The sequence below is a fragment of the Ursus arctos genome, chromosome Y, assembly GCF_023065955.2.
Source record: "Ursus arctos isolate Adak ecotype North America chromosome Y, UrsArc2.0, whole genome shotgun sequence".
Classification (NCBI taxonomy): domain Eukaryota; kingdom Metazoa; phylum Chordata; class Mammalia; order Carnivora; family Ursidae; genus Ursus; species Ursus arctos.
The window spans coordinates 22992716-23007582 of NC_079874.1; the positions used below are offsets into that span (position 1 = coordinate 22992716).

General features: G+C 36.6%; 1 protein-coding gene across 9 annotated transcripts in view; it reads right to left on the reverse strand.

The window, feature by feature from the left end:
- Positions 1 to 14867, reverse strand: part of LOC113249831 (protein WWC3-like) — a 250805-nt gene that overhangs the window by 59558 nt on the left and 176380 nt on the right. For all 9 annotated transcript variants that reach the window (XM_057315432.1, XM_048213624.2, XM_048213623.2 and 6 more), the window contains 3 exons: positions 12416 to 12565; positions 9736 to 9809; positions 7894 to 8136 (listed from right to left, as the gene is read on the reverse strand). In XM_057315432.1, the coding sequence (XP_057171415.1) occupies positions 7894 to 8136; positions 9736 to 9809; positions 12416 to 12565 (467 nt within the window). The remainder of the gene's footprint in view (positions 1 to 7893; positions 8137 to 9735; positions 9810 to 12415; positions 12566 to 14867) is intronic.

Consider the following 14867-nt stretch of genomic DNA (forward strand, 5'->3'; position numbering starts at 1 on the left):
ACCAATGGAACAGAATAGAGAACCCAGAAAGGGACCCTCGGCTCTTTCGGCAACTAATCTTTGATAAAGCAGGAAAATACACACAGTGGAAAAAAGACAGTCTCTTCAATAAATGGTGCTGGGAAAATTCGACAGCTACATGCAAAGAATGAAACCTGACCACTCTCTCACACCATACACAAAGATAAACTCCAAATGGATGAAAGATGAAAGACCTTGATGTGAGACAGGAATCCATCAAAATCCATAGGCAGCAACCTCTACGACATTGGCCAAAGCAACCTTTTTCATGATACATCCCCAAAGGCAAGAGAACCAAAGATAAAATGAACTTGTGGGACTTCATCAAGATAAAGAGCTTCTGCACAGCCAAGGAAACAGTCAAAAAAACTAAGAGGCAGCCCATGGAATGGGAGAAGATATTTGCAAAAGACATTACAGATAAAAGACTGGTATCTATGTTCTACAAAGAACTTCTCAGACTCAATAAACGAGAAACAAATAAACAAATCAAAAAATGGGCAGAAGATATGAACAGACCATTTCCAATGAAGACATACAAATGGCTAACAGACACATGAAAAAATGTTCAAAATCATTAGCCATCAAGGAAATTCAAATCAAAACCACATTGAGATACCACCTTATACCAGTTAGAATGGCAAAAATTGACAAGGCAAGAAACAACCATTGTTGGAGAGGATGTGGAGAAAGGGGATCCCTCCTACATTGTTGGTGGGAATGCAAGTTAGTACAGTTTCCACTCTGGAAAACAGTGTGGAGGTCCCTTAAAAAGTTAAAAATTGAGCTACCCTATGATCCAGCCATTGCACTACTGGGTATTTACCCCAAAGATACAGACGTAGTGAAGAGAAGGGCCATATGCACCCCAATGTTCACAGCAGCTCTGTCCACAATAGCTAAATCGTGGAAGGAGCCGAGATGCCCTGCAACAGATGACTGGATTAAGAAGTTGTGGTCCATATATACAATGGAATATTACTCAGCTATCAGAAAGAACGAATTCTCAACATTTGCTGCAACATGGACGGCACTGGAGGAGATAATGCTAAGTGAAATAAGTCAAACAGAGAAAGACAATTATCTTATGGTTTGTCTCATCTATGGAACATAAGAACTAGGAAGATTGGTAGGAGAACAATGGGATAAAGAAAGGGGGGGTAATCAGAAAGGGGAATGAACCATGAGAGACTATGGACTCTGAGAAACAAACTGAGGGCTTCAGAGGGAGGGAGGTGGGGGAATGGGATAGGCCAGTGATGGGTAGTAAGGAGGGCACGTATTGCATGGTGCACTGGGTGTTATACACAACCTGAATCATGGAAATTTACATAAAAAACCAGGGATGTACTGTATGGTGACTAACATAACAAAAAAATATTATTATAATAAGAAAAACGATAAAAAAGAAAAGTCTGGAAGAATACACAGAAAAAAGTAAAAAAATATGCTTTTTAGAAAACTATTATTTTTCACAGTTTTTCTAAGTTCTTTAACATATAATGAGGATGTTTTTATCATTTAATAAATTTTTTATAAATTTTTAAAAATAGTAATTTTAATACTGTAAAAATATTATAGAAAGAAAAACTTCAAAAATGCTGTAATAGTAAATTCTACCAAATAAAGGCTTTTAGAGAATCCATTTATCCATAATATTTCCATTTACGTGTAATATTTTAAAATTTAGGGGAAACGTTTTTAGTAATCTACTGTTGCTATAAAGTAAAAATAGCTTTTAAAAGCTAATTCTTAAGTTATAGTAAGTTTTTATGTCATACCACAAGAGACACATTATGTTACAAAAATGCACAATTACAATTATCCGGTTCACAATGGTCAGTTAGAAAGATCGTGCATCTAACACCTTTTGTACAAATACCAAATCTAGCTACATATGGAACAATATACTCTAAAAACTAATAAGTAAGCTGTTCACATTGGGCAAACAAAAGGGAAACAACATCAAACTAGGTAGGAGAAGCTGAGGCACAATCTGACTAATAAACGCCTATCTCCCTGTGCACACTGACCCACAACAGAGAAGGAACTCAAATCCCAGAGCTTCTCCTCAAAGAATGAAGGGTTTGCACCTTACATCAGGGACCCAAAATGTAAGATGTATTTGTGAGAAAAAAGGCCCCAAAACATATCTTTGAAAACCAGTGGGGTTTATATCTATGAGTATTGTGGGCACTGAGGAACAGCACTTAAAGAGTTCACACATATACTCACCTTTCTCATGGCTCCACAGAAGCAGCCCTTTGAAAAGTGTCCAGACTCAGTTAATTTTAAAGGGTTGGTGTGAGGGGCAGGGCCTATTTGGTTAGTCTGGAGATAGGAGGCTATGCCCCTCTGCCTTCCCAGTTCCCTGTGTTATCTCTGTCTTCCTGTGTAACTGTGTTTTCTCTGCCTTGCTTAAACTGGGAATGAAAGGGAATGAAAGGACATCTTTTATTTTTCCCTTTTTCTTCTTAAGTTCTTTATAAATTTCTTTTTTCCTTTAATTTTTTTTTCCTCTTCCTTTATTCATTTTCAGTAGTTTCCATCTTTGTGCTTTTTGCTGCCAGGCTACATAGCAGTAACAACTCCCAGAAGGAAGCTTTTACACAAGCCTGGTGACCCAGTTTTTGTGGTTGCTCCCAGGGGACAACTCTTTGTTATCTGGCTCTTGAGGCTGAGGAAGTTTTTATGCTGGATCCCACAGGACTGTAACAGAGACAGTTCTTGGCTGACCACCACCTCCAGGGCCCTACATAGACACCACACAGGTAGCAGACTGAAACATATCTTCAGTCTCTCTGAGAAACTGTATCATCACAGCTGCAGTCTGAGAGTCAGTGTTCTAATAGACATGCCCCTATAGGCAGACTATAAACATTTCCAGAGACCTTGGAAGTTGTGTCTTTGAGCTCTCCCTTGCCCACTCCAGAGCACCAAAATCTCTCAGAGGGGACCTTTTCCACGTGTCTGCTGCCCAGAGGACATCCCTTGAATGCCTTGTCCAGTGGCCAGAGAGAGAGTCTTGTATTCCTGGATCCCATAGGGCAATAACAATCAGAGAGATAGTTCTTGGCTAGAACAACCCACAGGACATTGCACAGCAACCAGACTGAAACACCACCAAGTCCTTCTATGTAAAAAGCTTGTTTGCTTGTCCTGAAACATCGGCTCGAGGGGCGGGCTTCAGGTTTCTAGGGCCCTATACAGTCGCTCTCTTGGAAGAGAGGCCAGAATATGCCAGAAAGGAGCTTGTTTGCGCATCTGGAAACCTGATTTTTATGACTTTCACCCAGGGGACACCTCCAGGTCTCCTGTTCTGGGAAACAGCCTGGCTTATGCTTCTGCTCCTACAGAACTCCATGTATTGCATACTTTAAGATGTGTTATCTGCGCCTGGCTTCCAGTGAGCACAAATCTCAGTAATCTCTGAGATCTGCCTACTTTGAGATGCTGGCGGGTCTTGGCACACTGAACAATTGTGAGTTTATGAAGGGACAAATAGACCATTGGACAATCACGAAGGGCTGACAGACAACCAAGATGTGGGGCATTGCTGAATTCTACTGTTCATGCTACACAGGGCACTCCTTCAAGACCGGGAAGGTTGGCTGCTTCATCTGCATAGACACCATGACAGAAAGTCAAGAAAAATGAAGAAACAGAGGAATATGTTCCAAAGGAAAGAGCGAGATAAAAAACTGTAATGAGACAGAATAAGTAATTTACCTGGTCAAGAGTTCAAAGTGATGGTCATGGAAGTGCTCATTGAACTTGGGGAAAAGAATGGTTGAAAACAGTGAGAACTTTAACAAAGAGATAGAAAGTGTAAGAAAGAGCCAAAGACAAAAAGAATACAATAACTGAACTGAAAAATACACTACAACAGCTAGGTGAGGTAGAAGAAACCTGGGGAATTCTGTCTCAAGAACTGCAGAGCTCACACAATCAGAGCCGCAAAAAGAAAAGTAAGCATAAAAAAAGGTGAAGATAGTGAGGACTTACGGGACAACATCAAGTGGATTAACATTTGTGTTATAGGGCTCCAAGATGGAGAACAAAGACAGAGGAAGAAAATTTATTTAAAAAAGAATAGATGAAAACTCCCCTAACCTGGGGAAGGAAACAAACCTTGAGATCCAGGAAGCATAGTTCCAAAGAAGATGAACCCAAAGACATCCACACCAAGACAGGTTGTACTTAAAATGTTAAAAGTTAAAGACAAATATTATTAAAAGCAGCAAAAGAAAAACAAACAAAACCACCTTATATACATAGGAACCCTATCTGACTATCAGCAGATTTTTTAGGAGAAACTCTGCAAGCCAGACAGGGGTAACACAACATATTCAAAGTTCTGAAAGGAAAAAACAAAAAAAACTTCTAACTAACCAAGAATACCTACCAGGGCAAGCTATAATTCAGAATTGAAGGAAGGATAAAGAAACTGGCTTTACATGAAATGTTAAAGGGACTTCTTCAAGCTGAAAAGAAAGGGTACTACTCAGCAATAAAAACATAGCAAAGTATAAATTGCCCAGGTAAAGGCTAAAGGCTCTAAAGGCAGTGGGTTAATCAGTTATAAAGCTACTATAAAGGTTAAAAGAGAAAAGTAGTAAAAATAACTATACAATATAATTACTGAGAGGGTAGACAGGATAAAAGATGAAATATGTGATATAAAAACATAAAATTCAGAGAGAAAATGTGGAGCTTTAAAATATTTTCAATCTCATATTGTTATCTACTTAAAAAAGATTGGTATAAATACAAGTTGTTATATGTAAACTTTATGGTAACCGCAATGTAAATACCTAGAATAGGTACATAAAAGATAATAAATGTAACAATACCAATAACGGCTTTTGCAACAACATGCATGGACTTTGAGGGCATCAGGCTAAGTGAAATAAGTCAGAGAAAGACAAAGACGGTATTATGTTACACATAGAATGTAAAAAGAAGCAAGCAAACAAACAAAAAGACCAAATTCACAGACACAAAAAAGCAGATTGGTGTGGTTCACAGTTAGATGGGCAAAATGGATGAAAGGGGTAAAAAGATACAAAGCTACAGTTATAAATGAATAAGTCGTGGTTATGTAATATACAGCACTGCATATTTGAAACTTGCTAACAGAGTACACCTTAAAAGTTCTCATCAGAAGAAAAAATGCTTTTATAACAAGTAACATGTTGACTGGACTTGTTGCTGGTGATCATTTTACAATATATACAAATACGGAATCATATGTTGTACACCTGAAACTAACATAATGTCATATGTCAATATACCTTAACTAAAAAATTTATAAAAATTTTCGAGAAGCATGTTACCATTGAGAGTTTACAGTAATGTCTATCACTCTGTACTTTATTACTATTCCATTGACCTTAATCCCATTTTACAGATAAGGAAACCGATACTCAAAACAGTAAAACTAACTTGCTATGCACGTTAAATCAATCTGGTCAAGTCTGCCTGAACTCAAAGTCACGCATATTACCAGTCACTACATTACCTCCTCTGGTAAAATTCTGTTGGGCTTCCTTTAATAATGACATTTTCCAGACTTTATGCTGTAGTTAAGTTCTTACCTAAGGCTTTTCCAGAAAAGTATCCTCAAAAATTCTCTCTTTAAAGTACAGTGAAGGGGGGAGAGAAAGTCCAAACTATTCCTCTCACTGGACTTCTGAACTAATTTTTTTAAAAGATTTTATTTTATTTATTTATTTATTTATTTATTTATTTATTTATTTATTTATTTCAGGGGGAAGAGTCTGTGGAAGAACAGAGGGAGAGGGAAGATCAGACTCCCTGCTAACTGTGGAGCCCATGTAGGGCTTGATCCCAGGACCCTGAGATCATGACCTGGGTCCAACCCAAGGGTTGGACACTTAACCAATTGAGCTACCTAGGCGCCCCTGAAGATTGAAACAACTCTCTATACTACACTTTTACAACCAGTGGGACAGTATTAATTCATAAAAATACAGCCATACAGTAAACATCAACCAGCATCAAAATGTTTTTTTATAGGGAATTTACTTAAACTCAATGTAACTGCTTTTTTTCTAGACACTTTTGTATATATACCTATCCAACCTTTTCTATTGTCTGAAGTTGCAAGTTAACAGATTATAAATTCAGTTCTAATTGAAGGGGCAGTATTGTTGATTGCAGGGTAGGATTTTCAATCCCTATTATGGAATTCATCAATTTACTCCATTTCTCTCCATTTACATACACACATACATGTTTATATATGTGTATACATATACATATACGTATACATTCACATTTGTATGTGCAGCACAATTTTAGATTGTTTTTAATTGTGTTTAGATTTTCAGACTATTTCACTATTAGTGGAAAAAATTTAGAAGACTTTACCTATTGTATATATATGTTACACTTATCACTCTATTGAGCAGGTCCATTTCAGAAAGAGAGAGACATCTAAATGTATGCTAGTTAATCTAAAAATTGTACAGGCTAAAATGTAAATTCATTACAAAATATAGGTGGGAAGTATCACATAAAGTCAGTCCAAGAATTGAAAGAGATAAAAACTGTCTGAAATGTAAGCCATTTACATTTTACTAGTACATACACAGACTATAATTTCTAGTCCACTGTTCTATTAAAAATTGAAATCTTAAATATTTGACGCACTTCTTCACACATTTTTTTTCAGTAGAAAGAGAAAGACATATGATGTACAGGCAGAAAAGTGGCCAGCCAGGTCTGAACCATAGAAATAGATGACTCATGTCCTATTTCAAAGGGACAGCACTTCAAAAAATACTGAGAACCACTGGTAAGAAACGGAGTATTTTAAAAGGTAGCAGATTAAGAACACAAAGTCTAATATACCGTTTTTATTTACCTTAAATAGTATAATTCAAAAAAATGTCTTTAAATTGTGGCTGAAAGCAAAAAGTATTTCAATGTTTAAGAAATTTCTTTTTGATAGCTCTGGGTATTTTTTATCAGCCTTTTTATAATAGTTAGTTTTAGGGAATATTTTGTAGGATAAACTCTCACAATACAGCCCTGGAGTTCTCTCTCGAATATTAGCATTTCACATAAATGCCTGCAACAACCTAACATGAGTGTCGTACAAAAAAAAAAAAGTATGCCATTAAGTCTTAACAGAACAGATACTGAAAGACCACCTAGGGTATGAGTTCTCCACCTGGTGCACATTCTCTAGAATGCTTGTGGAGTGTCATCAGCCAGTAGCAGACTGCAGGACAAGGATCTATATGCCTAACTCCAACTTTGCACTTGACAATGAGGGCACTGAAGTGGAGATATGCAATGACTGAGGCTAGTCACGCAACTGGCACATCTCAGCCCTCTTAAGATGTCTACCTTGGTCACTTTCTTCTGGCTACCCTGCAGGTCTCTCTAATAGCCCTCAGCCTATCCCCAGGGAATACCTCCTACCTTAGGGCCCCATACTTCTTTTCTTCAAGCAGGCATCAAATGAATGGAGGTGCACAGAGAAACAGGCCTGCCTCCATCAGGCCAAGAACATCACAGCTGCAGCAGCCCCCTATACTAGGAAGGAATAGGGATTCCTATCTTCCCTCAATCCATCCCCTCCTGCTTCTGAACACAAAGTAGGAACCTCAGAAGCCCTGGGCAGAGCTACACCTCCCACAGAAGGAAAGGCACATGTTCCCTTCACATTCTGCCTTCTTTCTATGTGGCAAGGAAACATTCCAGGCAACAGATACCCTGAATAAAAATAAGACCCAGGACCAATCTGAAATCTTGTGCAAATTCTCCCAGTTAGCTTTCCCAGTTGGTTCTTCCCCCGAAGCTGAGTCCTGTTTGCTCCTGAAACCTCACAAGCTGGCCCACCTTTCCGTGGTGCCCTGCACCGACGTGGCCTGGGCTCGCTGGATCTCCTCCTCCAGGCGCCTCCTCTCCTCCTCCAGCCGGGCCACGTCTTCCACCGGCCTCCTCTGCTGAATGATGAGCTGCAGCTCTTGAAGCAGGGTTTCCTTCTCCTTGAGGAGCTGCAGCCGGTCCTTGTCGGCCTCGGCCAGGCCTGGCCACGACTCGTTCTCAAGCTGGGCTAGCTGCTGCTGGATTGTCGAGACTCTGCAAGACATAGAAATAAAAACCACAAACTTAAAAAAAATTATCTTCAGAATACTGAGCAAAAATCCTCAGTTAAGTATTAGGAAACTGAATTCAATATAGTACATAAAGAACTGCACAACAATAACCGAGTTTACCCCAGGTATGCAAGGCAGGTTTAGTATTAGAAAATCAATTAATGGAATCCACATATGACCAGACTGAAAATAAATATCATGTTATTATATCCATAGATACAGAAAAGCATCTGACAAAATTCAATACTCATTTAATAGTCATAAAAACTGTCATTAAACTAGGAATAGAGGGAAACTTCCTCTATTTGATAAAGAACATATACAAAAATGTAGAAAATAGCTCTACCCTACAACCCAGCATTTGCACTACTAGGTATTTACCCCAAAGACACAAATGTAGTGATCTGAATGGACACATGCACCCCAATGTTCATAGCAGCAATGTCCACATTAGCCAAATTATGGAAAGAGCCCAGATGTTCATTGACAGATGAATGGATAAAGAAGATGTGGTCTATACACACACGCACACACACACAATGCAATATTGCCATCAGAAAGGATGAAATCTTACCATTTGCAATAACGTGAATGGAGGTAGAGGGTATTATGATAACTGAAAGAAGGCAGTCAGAGAAAGACAAATATACAATCTCACTCATATGTGCAATTTAAGAAACAAAACTAAGGATCATAGGGGAAGAGAGGAAAAAATAAAAGAAGATAAAACCAGACAGGGAGACAAACCATGTAAGAGACTTAATCACAGCAAACAAGCTGAGTGTTGCTGGAGAAGAGGGTGGTGAGGGGTAACTGGGTGAGAGGCACATGATGGAATGAGAAGTGGGTGTGATATGAGACTGATGAATCACAGACCTCTACCTCAGAAACCAGTAATACAGTATATGTTAAATAATTGAATTTAAATGTTATAAAACAGAACAATAAATACAGTTAAAAATAATGAATTTTTAAAAATGTAAAATAGGTAAATTCTCTAAATGAGGACTAGGAAAGCGAAAGTAGTTTGACAATGTAAGAATAAAGAGTCCTAAGCAAATTTCTCCTTATCCCTGTGGCTGGTTCAGAACTCCCTCTTTCCATCCCTACCTTCTCCCTTTCCTCCAAGAATCTCTCCTGAAGGATTGTTCAGTCCCTCAGACCAATTTAAATTAAACCATTTTGCTTTTACATATGTGGCTCAATAGTTTAATGGAAAAAGCCACACAAATATTTTTGTTTAGAAGACATTTTAAATACTAGGTCAGAAGGGATAGCAGGAGATCTTGTTTCTTTTTGTTAGAAAGAATTAAATGTCACAAGCAAAGGTGAAAAGTCTGTATTCTTATTGAATGAAATCTTTACAATTGTTACCAATATTTTGAATTTCACATTTTAAATGCATTTCATATTTTGTCATATGTATGAAGTAGCTAAACACAAATGGCAATCCATTATTTTATATTATATCATACACTTCATTCTGATAAAACTTTAGGTAAACTATACCAAACTATGTTAAATTTCTCTCCATTGGAAAAAGTAAGTAAGCAGAAGGCAAAACGTTTAAAGTAATTCTTACCTCTTTCTGGCTTCCTCATATTGCCAACTAAGTCTGATTTGGTCTACAACATTTGTTTTGTCATCACTGCCAAACTTTCAGGAATAGAAGGAAGAATGAAAATGGAGATTAAAAAAAAAAGTTTTTCAAAATAATAAATTCAGTTAAATTTTTAGCAACAATTAAAAATATTCTTTTTATTTCTCTTTCAGTGTCGATTTTTGAAAGTTACAGAAGAAAAAGCACTAAATTATATCTGTTACAACCTCTGAGCTGAGGGGTTTGGAATAGGAGCTTTGTTTTACCTCAACAGTTGGATTTTTCCCCCAGTGGAAATATATTAATCTATTTCGGTATTCCGTAAAATAACAATTGAGTTTGAAGAGAAAGGAAATAATTTACTAAAAGTTGATACAAACATGAATAGAATCCTATTTTTTGGAACCTTCTTACACAGTTGGCGGGAATACAAGTTGGTACAGCCACTTTGGAAAACAGTGTGGAGGTTCCTCAAAAAGTTAAAAATTGAGCTACCCTATGATCCAGCCATTGCACTACTGGGTATTTATTCCAAAGATACAGACGTAGTGATGAGAAGGACCATATGCTCCCCAATATTCATAGTAGCACTGTCCACAATAGCTAAATTGTGGAAGGAGCTGAGATGCCCTTCAACAGACGAATGGATAAAGAAGATGTGGTCCAAATATATAATGGAATATTACTCAGCCGTCAAGAAATTACCCAACATTTGCAGCAACATGGATGAGACTGGAGGAGATTATGCTAAGTGAAATACGTCAAGCAGAGAAAGACAATTATCATATGGTTTCTCTCATTTGTGGAACATAAGAAATAGCAGGGAGATCAGTAGAAAAAAGGGATAAAGAAAGTGGGGGGTCAACAGGAGGGGGAATGAACCATGACAGACTATGGACTCTGGGAAACACTCTGAGGACTTCAGAGGGGAAGGGGGATGGGGGATTGGGCTAGCCCAGTGACGGGTATTAAGTAGGGCACGTATTGCGTGGTGCACTGGGTGTTATACAAAAACAATGAATCATGGAACACTACATCAAAAACTAAGGATGTATTGGATGGTGACTAACATAACATAATAATAGTAAAAAAGAAAATAACTTTTAAGAAAGAAATTTAAAAAAAGATAATTTACTTCTGCAGTTATTACAACTGCATAACAAGCTTCACCCCACATATTTTTAGGACATTATATTTGAATCGTTACAGTGGTTTTGATGTTACCCACTTCTCCCCAAACTAGTTAGGAATATCTACATTCTAGTTCTAATCTTGTGACAAGAACCAATTATTTATTAAGAGAATTCAATCAGTCTTACTTCAAAAACTTTTGAAAAAATGCTGGACATACTTCTGAGTTACAGATTCTTCTCTATAGGCTACAAAGAATGACCATTTTCTTTATGTTTTTAAATTTTTATTTCTCTTTTTGTAAGAAAGAGAGAGTGAAGAAGGGTAGAGGGAAAGAAAAAAATCTTAACCAGTCTCCACAGCCAGCAAGGATGCCATCATGGAGCCCAACACAGGGCTCAATCTCATGACCCCATGATCGTGAACTGAGCCAAAACCAAGAGTTGGATGCTTAACTGACTGAGCCACCCAGGGGCCCTGATAATGATCATCTTCTTTAAATGTATGACTACATACGGTTGAAAACAAAAAGTGTATGTTTAAGAACAATATTGAGAAAAATGAAATTAGGTTGTTCCACCAAACGTAAGACATAGTCATTATTTACCATATTACATTTCCTAAAGAGCTAATATTTGGTAAAATTTCAAAATATTAGGTAATTATTTAAAACCCTAACTCTTCTTTCAATATTTTATCAAGATATTTTTTTTAATTTACTGATACCTCATGTTTATTTAATAACCCCTACAAAGAAGGGGAGGAAGGCAGTGCCACTGGCTTTCCATTTGGCAATAAATAGCAAATTTCATTTGGTGATACTACAGAAGTAATATTTTTAAATATAATCCTGTTTTAAATGGTGATGATGAATTGTTGGTTAACTCAAGGGTTCACAAATTATGAAAAGGGATTTTGGCAATTTTTCCAACTCTGGAACAAAATTAATTTTAATTCAGGTCTATATCCTGACATTCTTTTAGAATAATAATAAATGCTATGAAAGTACAAACTAGAGTGTCACAGCTATCACTGTTCTAAGTCAATGATCAATCAATCATGGCCAAGTTGCAAAATGGAATCTGCCACCTATTTTTAAAGTTTTATAGGAAAATAGCCACAAATGTTTATCTAGTATATATATCCACTTTTAGACTTGAACAGTTGACAGAAACTGCATCTGTACAAAGCCTAAAATATTTATATCTGGTCCTTACAGAAACAGCTTGCCAATCTGTCCATTGAAAAGTCATGTCCATTGAAAAGACACTTAAACTCAACTCTGAAAAGGATTCTGCCATTTTTTTAAAAATCCAGATCGCAAGGATAAAGATGGTTAGCAATTCAATTGCATCCATATCACTGAACTTTCACAAGTGGCTATCAGATACAATACTTTGTTTTTGAACTTAAGTGCATAAGAAACAAAATATTTCTAAAATGAAAAATGAAACAAAATTACTTATGGCAAACACAAAATAAGCCCTTTTCTCTCTCAGCACACTCATTTCTTGTCCCTTACCAAGCATACCTGTCCAATGATGTCAGTCTGAGATCCAGCATCACAAAACTTTTGAGGCAAACAAGATTCTAAAAGTGGGCCAGCATTGTGAGGAAAATCTTGTAGAGGGTCAGTAATAAAGCAGTAATTCTTGAAACCATCGGTAAGCTTAGCCAGGCTCTGTAATATAGTGAAACAAACTATTTGAATAGATGTGCAATATTTCTCTTCAGCAGTCATTTCACTTCTGTTCTAGGTCTCCAACTTTATTGCTGGAGAGGTGACCCCCCACATTCCCCATTCTCATTAGATTTAAAAATAAGAAACGTTTTCCACTATCTCACCTTTAATAAAAAATTCCTAGTAATTTATTTAGTGATTGAATAAAGGTGGTAAATTGTGAGTAAAATGACAAGTAATTGTGGTAGCATTTTTACCAGTTTTTAAAACCTTTATGTTTCTTAGGGAAAACGGTGAATGACAATAGGAAAAAACTGCTAACACTAACATCCTCCCTGGAGATCTTCATAGAGAAACTAAAAAGAACTTGAAAACAACACAAGATTATGCTTATGTACTTTTATTTATTTTTTATTTTTTAAAGATTTTATTTATTTATTCGACAGGATAGAGACAGCCAGCGAGAGAGGGAACACAAGCAGGGGGAGTGGGAGAGGAAGAAGCAGGCTCATAGCAGAGGAGCCTGATGTGGGGCTCGATCCCATAACGCCGGGATCACGCCCTGAGCCGAAGGCAGATGCTTAACCGCTGTGCCACCCAGGCGCCCCTGCTTATATACTTTTAAAAATTGAGTACAAATTCATATCATACATATGTAACAGTTTTAAACTGAGCCATTCTGTGGGTTCGTACAATAGCTATATTGTACTACTTCTAGCCAGTTGTAAAACATTTTCATCATCCCAAAATAAAATTCGTAACTCTGAGTAGACCGTCTCATTCACCAATCCCCATCTTTAAACAACAACCAGTCCCCATTTTTGTCTGTTGATTAATTATTATGAATATTTCAGATAAATGTAGACACAAATTCAAACAACTTGCATCTGGCTCCTTTCAATTAGCATAATGTTTTTGAGGCATGTACACAGTAGCATGTAACAACACTTTGTTCCTTTTTATGAATGACTAATATTCCATTGTATGCATAAACCACATTTTATTTACACATTCATCATTTGGTGTACTCAAACTGTGTCTTTCACTATTGCAAATAAACCTACATGAGTATTCATCCATAAATATTTCTTTCAATACTTGTTTTCAATTCAGGGAAAATACTTAACCAGTAAAATTGCTACATCATACAGAAAAACTATGCTTAATTTTTTGAAACACTGTCAAACTGTTTTCCAGAATGGCTGTACCATTTTACATTCAACAACAATGTAAAAGATTTCTACATTCTTTATATATTTCACAGGATATTTTCTATTTTTTAAAGATTTTATTTGTTTGTTTGTTTATTTTAGAGAGCAAGCAAGCACAAGCAGGGGAGTGGCAAAGGAGAAGCAGACACCCTGCTGAGCTGGCTCAACTTTATTTTTTATGTGTGGAAATCCAGTTTTCCCAACATCATTTGTTGAACACGCTGTCTTTATATATAAAGTCTCACATAGTTAATTGATTTACAGTAAGAGAGCCAAGACCAGAGAGAAGGAGAGCCAAGACCAAGGAGAAAAGACAGCCTGTTCCACAAATGAAGTTGGGAAAACTGGATATCCACGCATAAAAAATAAAGTTGAGCTTATACCACTAGCACACAGTTTGGTAATAGTAGCTTTGTAGTAAGCTTTGATATCAGGAAGTGTTAAGTTCTTCCATCTTTTTCTTTTTCAAAATGTTTTTGTTATTTTACAGTCCTTTGAAACTCCACATGAATTTAAAGACGGTTTTTTCTATTTCTGGAGGTTTGATAAAGACTGCATTGAATCTACACATCCTATGACTAATATAGTCCTCTTAATATTACCTCTTCAAATTCATAAACACGGGATAACCTTAATTATTAATGTGTTTTATTTTTCTCAACAATGTATTGTAGTTTTCATTTTTACCTCCAGAGTTAAACTTATTTGTAAATATCTTAAACTCTGACGCTATCATATGGAACTTTTTTCTCAATTTTATTTGCATACTTTTCATTCTTAGTATGTAATATTCTGTTACTCTTTTTATCATTTATCATAGTTCCTTTTTATCATTTCTATATGTCTGTCCACATTTTCATTTTGTTCATATATAGTTTTGTAGATTTGCTTTAGTTTTTCTTCAAATTTTTCCTTAGACTTTTTTTTATTATGTTCAGGTTAACCAACATATAGTACATCATTAGTTTTTGACGTAATGCTCAATAATTCATTAGTTGCATATAACACCCAGTGCTCATCACCACACGTGCCCTCCTTAATACCCATCACCTGGCGTTTCTATTTTTATTTTATTTTTTTTAATGATTTTT